Genomic DNA, 16,550 nt, shown 5'->3' on the forward strand with positions numbered 1-16,550 from the left:
ATAAAACAGCTACCTTATCTAGCAATTGGTAATTCTTTTAACATTACTTTCAGAGAAATGTAATTTTATGTCACGGTTATGCAGACCTTTTCTCTTTAGTATCTTTTAAAGAAAATAAACTCATATTTTGAAATATTAAACACATAAGAAACAGACCAGCAACTGTAATGCCCCAATGAATCCTGAAAATTTATTACTTGGGAGAATATCAGATACTGATCCTTTGTTTTACAGCTCATGATAATAATCAGAAAATATACATTTTGAAATGAAAGTCAAAAAAAAAAAAGAATTACATATAATACATATTACAGATATTTTATTGGTACATAAGCAAAGCAGTACTAAAAGCATATTTATGTGTCCACAGTAGTGAACGTGGCAATTATCTGTTTAAAGCTGCAGCAACTCAAATCCTCCTTGGGTCAATACCAAAAGACAGATTGGAAATATATTTAGGGCTACCACCATGTCTGGCTGTAAACCTATTTTTTAATCTTTCCCTCCCCCCATATATATATGTATATACTTTATTGCCTTTATATTTCTGCTGGTTTAATATAATTAGTATACTAAATAGTTATCTGCATGTATTTGGTTTCTAAAAATATATAAAATGCATTGGAATAGAGCTCCTGCAGCTTTCAAGCAGTCACTGTCCTGGCATAGAAAGCTTATTCTGGAAACGTAAAGCAGCAATACTGAATAAATAGTGATTGTTTTGTCTTCTCCACACAGCTGATGGCCTTCACCCAAAACTTAAAAATACTGTAGCAAATAGTATAAACATGCAAAAAAATTGACATAATATAAAAGTAATACTTATGAGCTAAATTTTAATACAATATGGATTAATAAAGACAACTTTAGGTAGAAGAGGGATGTGAACACAGCACTTTTATATACATATAAATTAAGGCCCAATTTTTCAAAGGCAATGCACACAGGGAAATGCCCATCTGCCCACATCCTTTGCACACCTGAAATCAAGAGTTTTTGCCTTTTCCGTATTATTTCCTCAATCCATTATTATAGTTCTAACTTGGAAAGATGTTCACAGAAATGGCTTTAAATGAAGTTTCTTTAAAGACCGTTTTTCTCTTATTCACAAAGAAAATGTTCTTTTAATGCAGGTGCAAAATTTATTTATGCTCTGGAAGCAAGTGTTTTGTTCTTGAACACTGTTAATAATCACACTTCACACCATAAATTCTGCATCTTTACTATTTTAGCTCTAGTTTATGATTTATTTGAACTATGGGAATTGATGATTATTCAGGGATGACTGAGGGAATTAAATAGGTAACTACTATTAATACTAACCAAAGTCTCACATATCAATTCCCTGTGCATCAGGACAAAACAAAACAAAACAAAACAAAACAAAACAAAACATGCTACTCAACCAAAATATCTCATAAGGAAAAAAAAAAAGGACTGAGGCAACCAACTATGGATCATTCTCTGAAGATGCTAGACATTCTAAAGGGTCAAATATACCAGTGCTATTTCAAATCGTTCCTTGGTAAGAAAAAAATATCTTCTAATGTACTTAATACAGGAAATCCTAATAAAACAACAACTTAAAGTATAATAATAATAATAAAAACCTTATAATCTAGTTTAGTATTTAGAACCTGAATATTCCCCCAGATGCAAAATTTTATATTTGGTATTTTTTGTATATTATTGCCCACTGCCCCCCTCCGAAATGTATCTAAAAGATGTGGCACTTAATCTAACTCATCTATATTCACAATAGATAAAAATGATCAGGAATAGACTACAATATTTTTAAGATGTTCTAGGGAAATGAGTTTTCTTTCTTCTATTTTAAAAAAAGACTTAGAAAATATTTCTTAGAGATGTTCTTCCAGAAGTAATATAACTAACTGATTAAAAAGTATAGCTGCTCAATGTATTTATCAAATTCACATTTATATATTCTTTTCACCTAGGAAATAGTATTTCTATCTATAATTAGGTACATAAAGATTACTTGGCATTTGAAAATTCAGATAAAGTTGTCACAATGCTGCCAGTCTTTCTTTAAAGTTATTAGGTTAATGCTGATAATAATTTACAACAATTATGTTGGATATTGACTTTGTGTTTTTGATGGCACACCAAGGCATCTTTGCAATTACAAACTGCAAAGTTTAATATATCTTCAGTTTAACATTTTGATTTAAATAGGATATGATCAATTTATAAAAATGTTTTTCTTTGTGAATAAGATCTTAATTTCTCTGAACAACAATAACAAAATGACTCTTGGTATAGGATGGAACCCTTTAAAAATAAGGCATATATTGGGCATACATAAATCATTGCTGTCACAAAATCTACAAATTATTTTGATTTTTTTACTTCTCCTAATTCTTAAATATATGTAGATATGAAATAACTATTATAAATTGAGAGCAAATGTGTACAGACTGTAGTTATTTAGGTAAGAATAACTTATTTATCAAGTTATTTGCAAAATAGTATAATGGCACAGTCAACTTGATAACTCCAAGAACCCAAAGAAAATAATATCTTTAGTTGAGGTCTGCCATTTAGCTGGACTAGAAAAGGCAACTCTGCATTATTACTTTCAGTTCTCTAGAAGCTTCTATATATTTTCATAGCCATTCTTAAAAGTTTTCATTGGAAACCTAAATGCAGCATTCTCAGCATTCATTAAACCAAAAATAAGTCAAATGTGTTAAAACATCCAAAGTTGCCCTCATGCATAAGATATAACTTACATCTTTTTATTGTTACCATGGCATTAATACACTAATCCACTTTTACTTTGTTGCATGTAATACAGAGAATATATTTTCCTCAGAATTAAAACCTACTTTAAATTTCAGTTTAAAGTCTTAATTATACTGTACCAAATTTTGATCAGAGGGAATGTAAAAATGGCTAAATGGTATCTGACCACATCCATCCAGATATTACTTGTGAATCTTAGTTAAGTCACCACTCATGGGAGAGGTGTTGACTCATTTTTGGTTTTATAAATAGAGAAAATATATGTACAAATGGAGACTCATGTCCTACATGTAAAAGTCAAGCTCAAAAATGGGGGGAAAAAAAAAAAGATTAACTTAATTTCCTTGGCAAAAAGTACCTAACTCCAACATACTTTCTCTCTAAGCGATTGGAGAATTAGCAATAGTTCATAAAGTACAGAGTAAATTATGTGCAAGCAAAAGCTTGCCCATGGGTGCTTACACCAACAGATCATACATATGAAGTGGGTCATTTTAAAAATGTATCACTTAAAGTAACCTTCTGAAGCAGACCCACCAGGTATCTCTAACTTATGTATTATGGCAACTCTTGAGGACCCATGAGATTAAAGTGATTAAGGCAGGGCAGAAACAAAACACATAATATATCAGGAAACCCCACACCTGTTTGGATGGTCAACAGTTACATTTTTGTTTGTTAAAGATACAATTAACCTCATGAAAATATTTCTATTTTGCTATGTGGTCATTCATGTACTGGAAATATTGTAAAGAAAAGATTAAAGTCCAGATTAAAAAGAAAACCTGAATGACTTGATCTAATTAAGCAATGGTTAGGACAGGTACACAAAATAAATACAAGTGGGTTCTTAAGGACTTAGTTTTGATGGTGGAGCACCCTATGACACCTGTAGAGCTGTAAATTGGCAATGTATGGATGGAGTCTGGCACATGCACACAGTCATAATCACACCATATATAATGTAATTAGGTCACAGGATAAGTATTAATAAAAAATATTAAAACCAACATTTACCCATTAATCGATTATATGGAATAAATTAAACTAAGCCAGTCACGTATTTCTCTTCACTCTTGTCATGGTTTTATTTATGTATACACACAGTATAATACTTTCCTAATGCTCTCAAAATGCTACAAATAAAAATGAAGGCTTTGCATTACAGCTGCTGGACAAAAACGTCAACACTGTTGATGTGTGAAAACACAGTTTCTTTGTTCTTTTAGCATCAGTGCACAGGGTATGGCTCCAAGTGGTATGCAATTTAGGACAGAAAAAAGATACGGTGGCTTGTGAAATATATCCTCTGTTCATCATTGGCACAAATCAAAGAAGGAATTTTCACTGTCCTTGGTACCTTCATTGGGTCTCTCCCCTGAAGACAGATAATGTTATACATATATGCCTTCAGGATTAAAACCAGATGAGATAGGATTCTGTAGAATACGGAGATTACTGGGGAGCTGCCGAGATGAACCGGGCCGCTTCAGGGACCCGGACTGGAATGGTGCCTCTACACAGAAAACAAAGAAAGCCATTTTGTGGACTCAGCAACTCGAAGGACTTAGCAACGTGAAAAATTAGAATTTTTCCTGCCTGAAGAGCCAACTAACATTACACTGTAAAACTGTAGTCCCCCGTGGGGTCTGGGGTACGAGGAGAAGGCTAAGTCTTCTTGACCCTCTCAGTGATAAAAACAGTTTTCAGTGGTTTCAATAGTTAATGATCTTTGTAAAAAGGTGAGCACTTTGCTTCTCTTTCTTGGTTGTTCGGATGATACATATCTTTTAAATATCAGCACAAATTAATAATAACGACTTTTAGGAGAGGAGGAAGGGGTGTCAGGAACAGAAGCTAAAATCTGACTCATACGTCAGGAAAAAGTTTCTTTAAGAAGCAGTTTAAAACAAATGACAGAAGATTTGGGGATTACATGCTTTTCTAAGTAAATTAAATAACCTAAATATTATTGATTTTCCCCAGAAACAGGACGTACATCAATTTTTTTTTAAGTGGCCCAAGCTTTGAGTGGCAGGGTAACGTTTTAACTGAATGCGAGGAGTTTATTCAAAGTTAACCAGTGAGAATAAAGGGAAAAGAGCAGATTTCTCAACACCTTACCCCTTTCTATGTCTGCATGTGAGGCCTCTACTTCGATGGGCTCCGCTGGCAAAACGGTAACTTTTGTCCCTGTCTGTTGGATAAACTGCTGGAGATTGACTTGACGCAGCTCTTTAGTCAACTGCTCCAGTTCTTGTTCTTTGTCCTAGATGGAAGTTAAAATGTTTCTTTTTATTGGAGGAGTCACTATTGGCCAGCTAAAGACATCCTGGTGATAGTCCATCTGCTTATGGGGGCTGTGTGTGCGATACTTGCTTGCACAAGAACACAGTCAACAAATCTGTGTTAATGCTGATACAATAGGCTAAAAAGAGGTCATTTTTGTTCTGTGGCACAGGCCAAAAAGTAAGCAAATAAAGGACAAGAGCTTCTTTAGTCTGTCCTTTTAAATGTGATGCTTTCCTCTGTTAGGAATTCACTATACACCTGATGAAATAAATATATATCTATAGACTTTCATCAATAAACACCGGTTTCCATCCATCCCAGTGTTTATAGCAATGTTGCTATAAGCTGTTCACAAATAAATTTCCCTATTATTTACTTCAAAACCGACTGTAAAATTCATAGTCATTTGGTCTGTGAGACTCAGAAAAGTTCTTGTATTTGGTGGACTGTTCAAGTGTTCATGGGATCCGTTATTGAGATTTATATTAGAGCATGAGGAAAGCAAAATTCCCACAAGATTTTCACTGTGGGGTTCTTAACTAAATCCTTGGCAAAGATGGATCTGAGAACCGAAGATCTTTAAAGAAAGGAGATCAAGTTTGGACAGCCAGAAAGCTCAAAAAACAAGGAAAGGCATTGATGAGTTCTCTTTCTCTCCTTTACTGCACTATAGGGAAAAGTGGCAAGGACTCACCAGGTTGAGTCTGTTTGATGAACCTGGCAGGGGTAGGGGAGAGATACCAGAAATGAGTGGTTGCTTCTTCCACTTACTTTGAGCGTAGCAGGTACTTGGAGATATGTTAGTTTGATTATGAAATATTTTTCAATGGGTGGTGAGATTTACTAGTAATGACTGTCAAGAATTAGTGTTTCCTGTAGATAATAGCAAAGGCAACACAACTTCCAATTGTACCCTTTTTAAGGGTCAAAGTGAATCCAAATAGTAGAATACTGACAAATCAGAGGTTAACAACTTTCCACTGCATGAGAAATTCTCAATTTTCAAAATTTTGGTGGAGGTTTTCTCTCTTACTATGGTTAGTGGCACAGAAAGGAAATCATGAAAGTTCTTTCTGAAAGCTCAGCTTTCTCTGCTGATAAAACGGTTGATATTCCAGTTGAGAAATTCTTCTCAAACTTCCACATGCGTAGGCACTATCTGGACACCTTATTACAAATATAGATTCTGAATTTTTAACAAATGTGTCCTGAACTGCATGGATCACTCTGAATAGCAAGCTTCTTCACCAGCACTGATCAATAATACAGCAACCACTAGACATGTGCCACAGAGCATTTGAAATGTGGCCAAATGTAACAAAAAATCAGAAATGTGAATTTATATGTACTATTTAAGCTTTTATTTAATATTAATATTTAATATTTTAACTATTATTTATTTTTAATACCTCTTTTGTAATTCTCCTAACACCACCACATTTTCTTTTCAAGAACGGGTGTCTAAGAAATTTAAGTTGAGTAATCAGCACCTAATGGCAAAATATAAATATTCTTGTATGTGAACCAGAGAGTGGAAAATCAGAGAGGAACCTCTGTGTCCCTCTCAGGAAAGCAAAGGAGAGTAAGTAATGTGGAGAGAAGGGAACTATTTACATCTCAAGAAAGATGGGGTTAGCAACAATGGAGAAGTAATAGATAAGCAGTTAACTAGCCACACAGTCCCTGGCAAAACAATCTGCAGTAATCTCTTTTGCACTGGATTCCTTATCTCTAAAAGGAGTGAAGGTCAGATTCACTATCTCATCATTAGTGTCCATTCCAGCTCCGAGGTTCTATTCTCTGTATCCAATTACCTAATGTTATAACTGACACACAGTAAGAAACCTGTTGCCATGGAACAAGGATCAGTGTGGCTTTAGCGCTCATCTCTGTTTTGGTCTCACATCTTAGCTTTGTCGTAAGTCACAGAAATTCTAAGAAACTTATAAGCCAAGATAGCTTTCTAACTTTCAATATAAGAAAAAATGGACAATCATTAAAGAAAACGCCAAGAATATATTAATTTTTTTAAACAGACGAAACATCCTTTTTATAAAAATGTTCTTACCTGTAATCGTTTGGTGGCTTGTCCAAGAGATCTCTCTACAGCTTTAATGCCATTTTCCAGCCTCAGACTCTGTTGGCCTTGAATGTCAATTTCTCCTTTGACCTTACCAATCTTTCCTTTAACCTCTTCTTCATTGATTTGTGCCTCCTGAACTTCCCGTTGTAATTTTTCTGCTTCAAGACCACTTTCCATAGTCTGGATCTGAGCCAAATAGTCCTTTAATTTGCTCTCACATTCTGTTATTTTCTGTCTTATTTCTTGAAGTTGATCCTTCAGCTGTTTTTCATTTTCCTGTTCAATCTGCAATTCATTTTCCCAAAATTCTTCCTCTTCAATTTCTACATCATTTCTTTTGATCTTTTGCTCCAGGCGGACAATTTCCTCTTCAAGGTTAGAATTATACTTTTGCTCCCAAAACTGTATTTCGATTTCATTTGATTCTAGCTCTTTCTCAATGGATTGAAGCTTCTCTGTCTGTAACCGAATCAGCTTCTTTAACTCATCTGCTGTTGTTTTGCAGTTATTCAGCACCTTTTGCTTAAATTCAGTTTCTTTACCCTTTCCAAAAATGTCCATTAATCCTTTGGCACCTCCTGTAAATGTTAATGATTTCCTTTTAGGTTCTCTCCTTTTGATTGATTTGTCAATCTGAGGCCTCAGTTTGGCTAAAGGGGGCAAACTCTGCCTGTATAAAGTTCTTTCAGGAATTCGAGCCACACTGTCTGAAGTGGGTCGCTCACTAAGAGATGGCCCAGTTCGACGTAAAATTAGCTGTACATCACTAGCATACTGCCCCCATTTGTTTAAGGATATGATAGGATTTTCATGAGGCGCTAAGTGTCTTTCAGTATCTCTCCATTTTTCTATAAGAGTGTACCTTCCAGTTCGACCTAGATAAAAAAAGATAATAACAAACTGTCAAAGTGGCATATGCAATAGCTAAAATAACGCTACAGAGGACACTATTTGATAAATGTGTCTTCTTGATTAGCATCAAAGTCTAGTCCATGCTGCTTTTAAAACTTCCCTTGGGGCGCCTGGGTGGCGCAGTCGGTTAAGCGTCCGACTTCAGCCAGGTCACGATCTCATCTCGCGGTCCGTGAGTTCGAGCCCCGCGTCAGGCTCTGGGCTGATGGCTCGGAGCCTGGAGCCTGTTTCCGATTCTGTGTCTCCCTCTCTCTCTGCCCCTCCCCCGTTCATGCTCTGTCTCTCTCTGTCCCAAAAATAAATAAAAAACGTTGAAAAAAATTAAAAAAAAAAAAAAATAAATAAAATAAAACTTCCCTTGAAGATATGTTAACAGCATAAAATTATGGGATGTGAATTACATATATCCTTCAGATTTGCTTAGAAATTGAACACTTTAAAACTCAGGGAGACTTTTATGCTCTTGTTAAATGCCTGATTGCCTAGACCTTCCTGTGTGGGACAAGACTTCTAGATAAAACAAAGGATGACAGGAGAATGCCCCATTGGAAGCCATGAGGGCCTGGACGCAGGAACTAGGTAGAACTTCAAAACTGGAATAAATTTCCTCTTTGTGAATTCCTATGCTTTCTCTGCACATTAGAACTTGGGAAGGTTAGAGGCCCATTTTCCTCCTGAAAGGAGATATTGAGCCAGTGAACAACATGCTACTTAGCTAAGAGGTGGCTGTACAGGTCTTTCCTCTGTTTCTGCATAAGGGCTTGGCCATCCCATAGCTCACACTGCTGGTATCTTTCTGCACACCTGTGGCAAATAAAAATCACTTCAGTGAAAACAACTCTTCAAAATAATTTTGTAAAAAAATAGGGGCTGAAAGAGAAGCCTTCTACAGTTTTGATAGTTGTAGCTTAGAAGCCGATTAAAAAAATTTTTAAAGGCAAAAATATTTAAAAAAACAGAAACAGTAATAAAATCATATATAAATAGAAATACTGAACCTAACTAGTAATTACAGAAGATAAAATTTCAGAAGACAGTATAATATCATTAAATTGAACACAGTTTCTAAACATTTTCATTTAAGGTAGGTAGGTCAGATGGATATTTTGTTAAAAGTATCCACTACATACCTGAAACTAATATAAATGTTACATGTCAATTACATCTCAATAAAAAGCATCCATTACTACTTAACATTATTACAAGGAAGAAAAAAACTGATCCTGGCACCTAGTAATTATAATACGGGTCCATACAGCTACTGATTTATCTTCTTTTTGAATTTCATGAGCTTCTGAACCAATAGTAGTTATTTTCTCAGTTACTAGGTCAATAAATTAAGATCTGGATATACATATTCCTATGTATATGAGTAGCCATGTATGCAGTGTAGAGTTAGTACACAAAGAATGATACTGCTTTAAACATATGCATATATTCTCCTTTAAGGACACTGAATCTTGGGTACAGCTGCAAAGTTGAAGCTTGGGAGGCAAACAGACTGGAGTTTTAATCCCAGGTTTTGTTTTTTTGTTTTTATTCTTGAGAGAGACAGACACAGAGTCAGAGAGGGGAAGGGGGAGAGGGGTGCAGGGTTGGGGGGGGAAGGGAAGGGGAGGGAGAGGGAGAGAGAGAGGGAGAATGTTAAACAGGTTTCACGCACAACATGGAGCCCAACACGGGGCTCCATCTCACCACCATAAGGTCATGACCTGAGCTAAAATCCAGAGTCTGAGGCTTAATAGATTGAGCCACTCAGGCACCCCAGTCCTACGTTTTAATTGCCTGTTGGATAAATAGCATACCCTCACTTCTAAAATAGAGACAGTAGCAGTATGTCACAGGTTCTGGGAGTCAGAGTCAGACATAGTAAGCACCTACAACACTGCCTGGCCCATGGCAGGCATTCAATACATGGTAGCCATTATTAATTTTAAACATTGTTAGTCACATAACAAAAGGGTTGACCAGAGACCTCTTAAAAATGATGTGACGTGACAATAATCTGACTTAAAAATCCTTCAGCACCTTTCAACAACTCTCAACTATACAGAGCTGGAAAGAGCAAAAAGGCTCTGGAGTCAGAAGGCCTGTGTTCAAGTTTGGCTCTGCCAGCTACTTAAATGATCTGAGTGATGCATTAAATTTCCTTTGGCTTCAGTTTCCTCATCTAAAGGGTGAGAATAGTATTTTCTTACTGATACTGTTGTGAGTCAAATGAGATGTGAAATATAAAATTTTTTTTCTAAAATTGAAAAGTTCTATACAAATATTAGTTGTTACTATTATCAAAATGCCTGGGCAAACAAGGGGAATGAAGAAGAAAGCCTTAGTACAGTGGATTGGCTTCTTGGAGTAAAAACGTTTCTAGTGACTTTCAGGTTAAAAGTTACTGTAATTACTCCAAGAAAAACCACATGACAAATCTGCAAGGCTAAAACTGTTCCACGTGTACTCACTGCTTCAAAGATCACAGCACTCTGTGTTCTTGGCTTTCCTGCCTGTCAACTACTTTTAGAATCTCACTCTTATCTGGAGCTCTGTGTCCTCATAAGTAATGTGAGGGGTTAGACTAGATCAGCAGAGCCCTCTCTAATTCTACCAGGCCAATGAAGCATCTTGAAAAAGAAAACAGAATCATTATATTATACAAGTTATATTAACAATTTTAAAGACCCTAATTTAGTCATAATTAAATACGAAGCTAATTTTTTCAATGCTTAATGGTACTGCTGCCCTATGAGAATATCTTGGTAGAAGATTATTTAGAATTACTTTTAATGCCAGTTTTCCCTTTTTTGTTAAATAATGCATATTTAGTGCAGTTAGATGAAAAGAAAAAAAAAATCTATCCAGTAATATAAAAAAGCTTTTATAAAAGGTAAATTAATAGCTTTGATTTTATTATAAAAATTGGGTTTTAGATAGGTTATGTAACAGTTAAATCCCATAATAATTATTTTTAATACCATACTTGGCAAGACCCTAAAGATCCTATTTCATTTGGATAGATTCAAATTCCTCCTGCAAAACTCCTTTCAATGCATTTTATTAAACGGATACACTGAGTTGTACCTTGCATTCCATCTTGATGTACCCCTAAAACTAACAAAAAGGAGTATCTACCTACCTACCTACCTATCTACCTGTAGCATTTGTAGATTAGGCTGTTGTGGCTATTTAGAAATGTGTGCCACAATAATGAATGGTAAATAAAATACTGATTGTACTTTTGGATAGATGAAGCAATTGAGTGTATTCCCAGTATTATATTAACTTCATATAATAAGGAAAATCACATAGAGAGACTTTAATGCATTAGTGGAATCTCAATGGATGATTGACATAAATTAAAAGGAAATAGGATAACAGATTCTTCTCATCTAAGTTAAAGCAGAATAGTATGTAACATGAAGTTTTTGAAAATATACACCAAAACTCAAATATTCAAATATGAGTCACTCAGAAACATTATGCGCTTATTTCAACCACTCAACAACATTGTATAAATCATTTTTACACAATTTTAGAAAATTTCTCCAGAAAATTTCTGGAGAAATTTTCTAAATAGAGAGCCAAATAACAAAATCATGATTGAAAAGTCACATCTTGTTATTTAGTCAACAAGTACATATAGAACATCAAATACCTGTCAGAAATAGTGTCAGGCCCTAGGGATATAAATTCTATTGAACACCTTGATCATCAACCCTCTTTGTAAGTTTTAGCTTTAGCTGACATTTGGTTTTTTCTTCAGTTTCAAATCCTTCTTACCCCCAAAATGAATACTATACATTATTCAAAAAACATGACAGAGAGTTGCATTCATCACTTATGAATTTAATGCTAACAAATCTTCCGGTTTCTGGATATATTAGAAGTGATGTCAGTAAACTTATTCTTTATCATGAATCCTACCGCCCTGAATTTTTCCAATAACAGATACTTTTTGCTCCTTGAGCTATATAAACATTTTGGATTCTTATATAGACTCTAGTTAACATAACCAATCATTCTCATAATGACTTAGAATTCTTACAAGGAACATCTCTGTACAAGAAATTGCATTGTATCATTTAAATGCTTTTGATGCTGACACACACACACACACACACATATATATAAAACAAAGATATATAAAATATATAAAAATATATTTTACACACGGGCTTAATTGGTTTTGTGAAATAAGCAGTATAGATATGATCCTCAACTTTTCAGTGAAGAAATCAAAGCTTAAAGAATTTAAAGCAATTTATCAATTACAACTACTCTGCAAATTTGTCAATGGATTTTCTACAAGTCCTAAGTGTAGCTATTAAGATAATTTTAACCATAGAGTATTTAATTTATAATGACAGTGATATAATGTAAATATCTTTGAATATAACCTGTTGGTCAGCTATAGACAACCCATAGTTAAGTCATTCACAGTATATTTTCCCACAGTGTTGATGAGAATATCATGTAATCTATTTATCGTGTAATCACAGAATCACTGCACATTAATTTAGGAACTATTTAGTATTATATGATGAGTTTACTACTATTAAAAAATAATAAAACCATTAAATTTATTGATTTCATAATGATTTACATTTATTATGCCTCTATTTGCTAGGCACTGTGTTGCTTACTTTGCATAAATACTATTAATCAAAATAAGAGGTAACATTTATCACTATAGACCAGTAATATTTGGGGGGACTTTTTGTTAATGTAGCATAATCTAACCCATCCTGACTGATACATGCTATGAATTACATGTATTTACATTCATTAAAATAATCTTTTATGGATGTAGAAAATATAGAAAGTACTTAGAATTATGAATGATTACACTATTGTTATAAATATCAAAACTGTAAAAGATGAACTTGGCTACATAAAAGCAGTATAATTTACTATTAAGGACTTTTATTTCTTGTTTCAGTATAATTCAATCAATAACTATACTTTCTAACAGATGTCCACTGAGATTATAGGGGGTATAACCAAAACAGTATACAAGAAGTTAAGAGCAAGGTTCTTGAATTAAGACTACTGGTTTGAATCCCAGTTACCCTCTTACTAGCTCTAGGAGCTTGGGCAAGTTATCTGGTATCTCTGTGCCTTAGCTTGATCATCTATAGAGATAATAGATGATCCTCATAAGACTTGTGAGGATTAAGTGGAAAATTTAATTCACAATCCAGTAAATGAAAAATAAGACTTTAAAACTATCAAGAATTATGGAGAGTGAAATCTTTAAACTTATCTAGAGGTACATAAAAGGAGTGTGTATAGTGATTGCTTCTAGGAGGCAAGATCGTGAGTGATTTTTAAAATTTTCTTTGTATTTTTTCTGAATTTCAAAAAAGTCTACAATGAATACATCTGTAAACAGATGTAAAATGGGTAAATTTGTAAATTTCTAAAATTGATAATTTATGCATGAAATTAATAAGAGTTAAATGTGAGAACATAAAATATTATTTTCCTTATCTTCTAAAGGATCATATACTCTTAGAAATGGAAAGGGCATTAGGTGGTCACCTAGTTCAGCCTGTAATTTATAGAAAACTTTAAAAAATTCATTCAGTTATTCACAAATATGTATTGAGTGTCTACTACTTAGGCATGGCTTTAAGCTATGAGAATAGGCAATAACAAAACAGTAGCAGGCAATATACAGCACACAGATAAATGTAGGTCTACTGTCCATTATCCAACAGCTTTAAGGCCAGATATGCTGAAACTTCAGAACTTTTTGGATTTTAGAAAGGTAACATGGTGCTATCCCTATAGGTCTATAATCAAACATATTACAGTTTACGAAGTAAAATGTATCAACATTCATATCAAATGGAATAAATATAAATTAAAAACAGCCTCATATTGAATCAGAACAGTTTTTACCACCAGATGAGTTCAAGACATTCCAAGTATGGCTAACAAATGAAGTATGATAAATTCTAGGCTTTCAGAAATGTTTAGATTTAAAAATGTGTATATGGTCTATATATGTGGCCTATAGGTAATATGTCAGGAGGGGTAAGTGCTATAGAGAAAATTAGAGTACGGCAGATAAAGAGTATGTGAGTGTATGTGCATGTGTGTATGGATATGTGGTCAGGGACATCTTTTGTGGGAAGATATTTAAGCAGAGATCCAAGGGAATGAATTTTGAAGATATCTGGGTGCAGAGTATTCTCAGCAGAGAAAAGAACAGATGCAAAGACTGAGGCAGAAATATCTTTGTGGTGTAAGTAAAGGGACAATCAAAAGTAAGTGGTAGAGAATGAAGTCAGATTGGTGAGGGGGTAAAGTAGAGATTCATTAGTGTCTTGAAGACCACTGTATGGACTTACACACACACACACACACACACACGCGTGCACACGCACACACACACACAATGGAATATTACTCAAAAACAAGAATGAAATCTTGCCATTTGCAACAGCATGGAGCTGCAAAGTATTATGCTAAGGGAAATAAGTCAGTCAATGAAAGACAAATACCATATGATTTTACTCATATGTGGAATGCAAGAAATCAAACAAAGGAGCATGGAGGGGGAGGGAGGGGCAAACCAAGAAACAGACTCTTAAGTATAGAGAACAAAGTGATGGTTACCAGAGGGGAGGTGGGTGGAGGGGAGGTAATGAAGATTAAGGAGGGCAATTGATGATGAGCAATAAGTGTTGTATGTAAGTGTGAAATCACTAAATTGTATTCATGAAACTAATATTATACTGTATGTTAACTAACTGGAATTTAAAGAGAAACTTAAAAAAAAAGTATTACTTTAAAAGAAATATGGGATGCCTGGGTGGCTCAGTCAGTTGGGCATCCAACTCCTGATGTCGGCTCAGGTCATGATCTCATGGTTTGTGGGATCCAGTCCTGCACTGGGGTCTGTGCTGACAGTGTGGAGCCTGCTTGGGATTCTCTGTCTCCCTCTCTCTCTGACCCTCCCCCATCTGTGCTCTCTCTTTCTCTGTCTCAAAATAAACAAACATTAAATAAAAGAAATTTGTTAAGAATAGGCCAGAGGGGACCAAGATGTTGCAGGGAGATGAGTTGGAAGGCTACAGCAAAAACCTAAGTGAGAAATGATGGTGGCTTACATCAAGTTAACAGTGACTGTGAAGAGAAACAAGATTCTGCATGTATACTGAAGGTAGTACAGGTAGGATTTATTACTGGATTAGTTGTAAGATATTAGAACAACAACAAAAAAGATAACATAAAAGTTTTCTGTCTAATCAATTAAAAGAAAAGAGATTTCATTTGTTGAGATAAAGAGAAAGAAGAAATTTGCGGGTGGGCAGCAGCTGAGAAACAGACTTGGGTTCTCTCATTTGAAGTTTGAGATACCAGTTAGTCGTCTTCTAGAACAGTTTACTACAATACCTGTTAACCACTAGCCACATTTAAATTTTAATTAAAAATTCATTTCCTCAGTTATACTAGCCACATCTCAAGTACTCAATAGCTGCATGTGGCTAGTGGTTACTATACTGCATAGCACAGATACAGACCATTATTATCCTTGCAGAAAGTTCTACGGGACAGCACTGTTTTAGAAACTATGTTTTATTGAATACTTACTTTAGGCAAAGCAATGGTGTAAGAAGAATAAACAAGCAGGATCCCTACTGTAGGGGGACTTCCAGAGAAAAGAAGCGTTGAATAGTTAAATTAGAATTCAGTATAAAATGTGCTTGTTTGAAAACTGATCTCGTGGGGCAAACTATATGAAACAAGCCTTCTTAGGAACAGTTCACTCCACCTTGGACCCCAGCCCCATCAATTTGTTTATATTAAATGCTAACTCTGGCCCCAGTTGAAGGAGATATAGGAATAAGATCATTAGAAGTGGGAACAGAGAAAAATTCTAAATCTTTAGTACTCCAAATGGTACCAGGCAACAAAGGAGTATGAATCAGAAAACTTTTCCCTCAGTCTCCTTGATTTCTTCCTCTTTTCCTCTCTAATCTTTTGTTAGCCATACTTTACTTAACTTCTAAGCTACTTGAGGGCAGAAATACATTCTTTTCATATTTTGGGAATATTGTAAAAGCAAATGCATTTTCTGGACTATAACTTGAAACAGGCTTTCTGTTTCACATACAGATTTGAGAAGCAGTTTGAATTGTGAAATAATGGCATTTCTGGGATAGTTTATGACAAAAACAAGATAAAATATCTGAAATTGGGACTGTTTCAGAAAGCCCAAGATGTATACAGTGACCAAACACACAGCACGCTGCAGGACAGTTTATCCATCTCATGCCAATTAAATGTTCCAGAGTTATGTTTTTATTTTGTTATTCTGTCTCATTATTCCACCACCTAGATATAACCTGTCAAGGTAGTCACAGATCAGAGTAGAAAGGATTTCTTTCTATACTATTAGATGCATTCAACATCTTTTACCAATTTATGTTCTATTTTTAGCTATTTTCTAATTTGACTCAATTGAATAGCAGCACCAAGTCAAAAAATGTTT

The 16,550-nt window shown here is 34.7% G+C and overlaps 1 protein-coding gene across 2 annotated transcripts in view; it reads right to left on the reverse strand.

The window, feature by feature from the left end:
• Positions 1–163: 163 nt before the first annotated feature.
• RASSF8 (Ras association domain family member 8) overlaps positions 164–16,550 on the reverse strand; it is a 118,362-nt gene continuing 101,975 nt past the window's right edge. The window contains exons 2-5 of one of the 2 annotated variants that reach the window (XM_058743322.1): positions 8,770–8,857; positions 7,127–8,016; positions 4,891–5,035; positions 164–4,282 (exon numbers count right to left, since the gene is read on the reverse strand). In XM_058743322.1, the coding sequence (XP_058599305.1) occupies positions 4,161–4,282; positions 4,891–5,035; positions 7,127–8,016; positions 8,770–8,827 (1,215 nt within the window). In that variant the 5' untranslated portion in view covers positions 8,828–8,857 and the 3' untranslated portion in view covers positions 164–4,160. The remainder of the gene's footprint in view (positions 4,283–4,890; positions 5,036–7,126; positions 8,017–8,769; positions 8,858–16,550) is intronic. The other variant, XM_058743321.1, reaches the window with a different exon arrangement.

This window comes from Neofelis nebulosa, chromosome 8 (genome assembly GCF_028018385.1).
Source record: "Neofelis nebulosa isolate mNeoNeb1 chromosome 8, mNeoNeb1.pri, whole genome shotgun sequence".
Taxonomy (NCBI): Eukaryota; Metazoa; Chordata; class Mammalia; order Carnivora; family Felidae; genus Neofelis; species Neofelis nebulosa.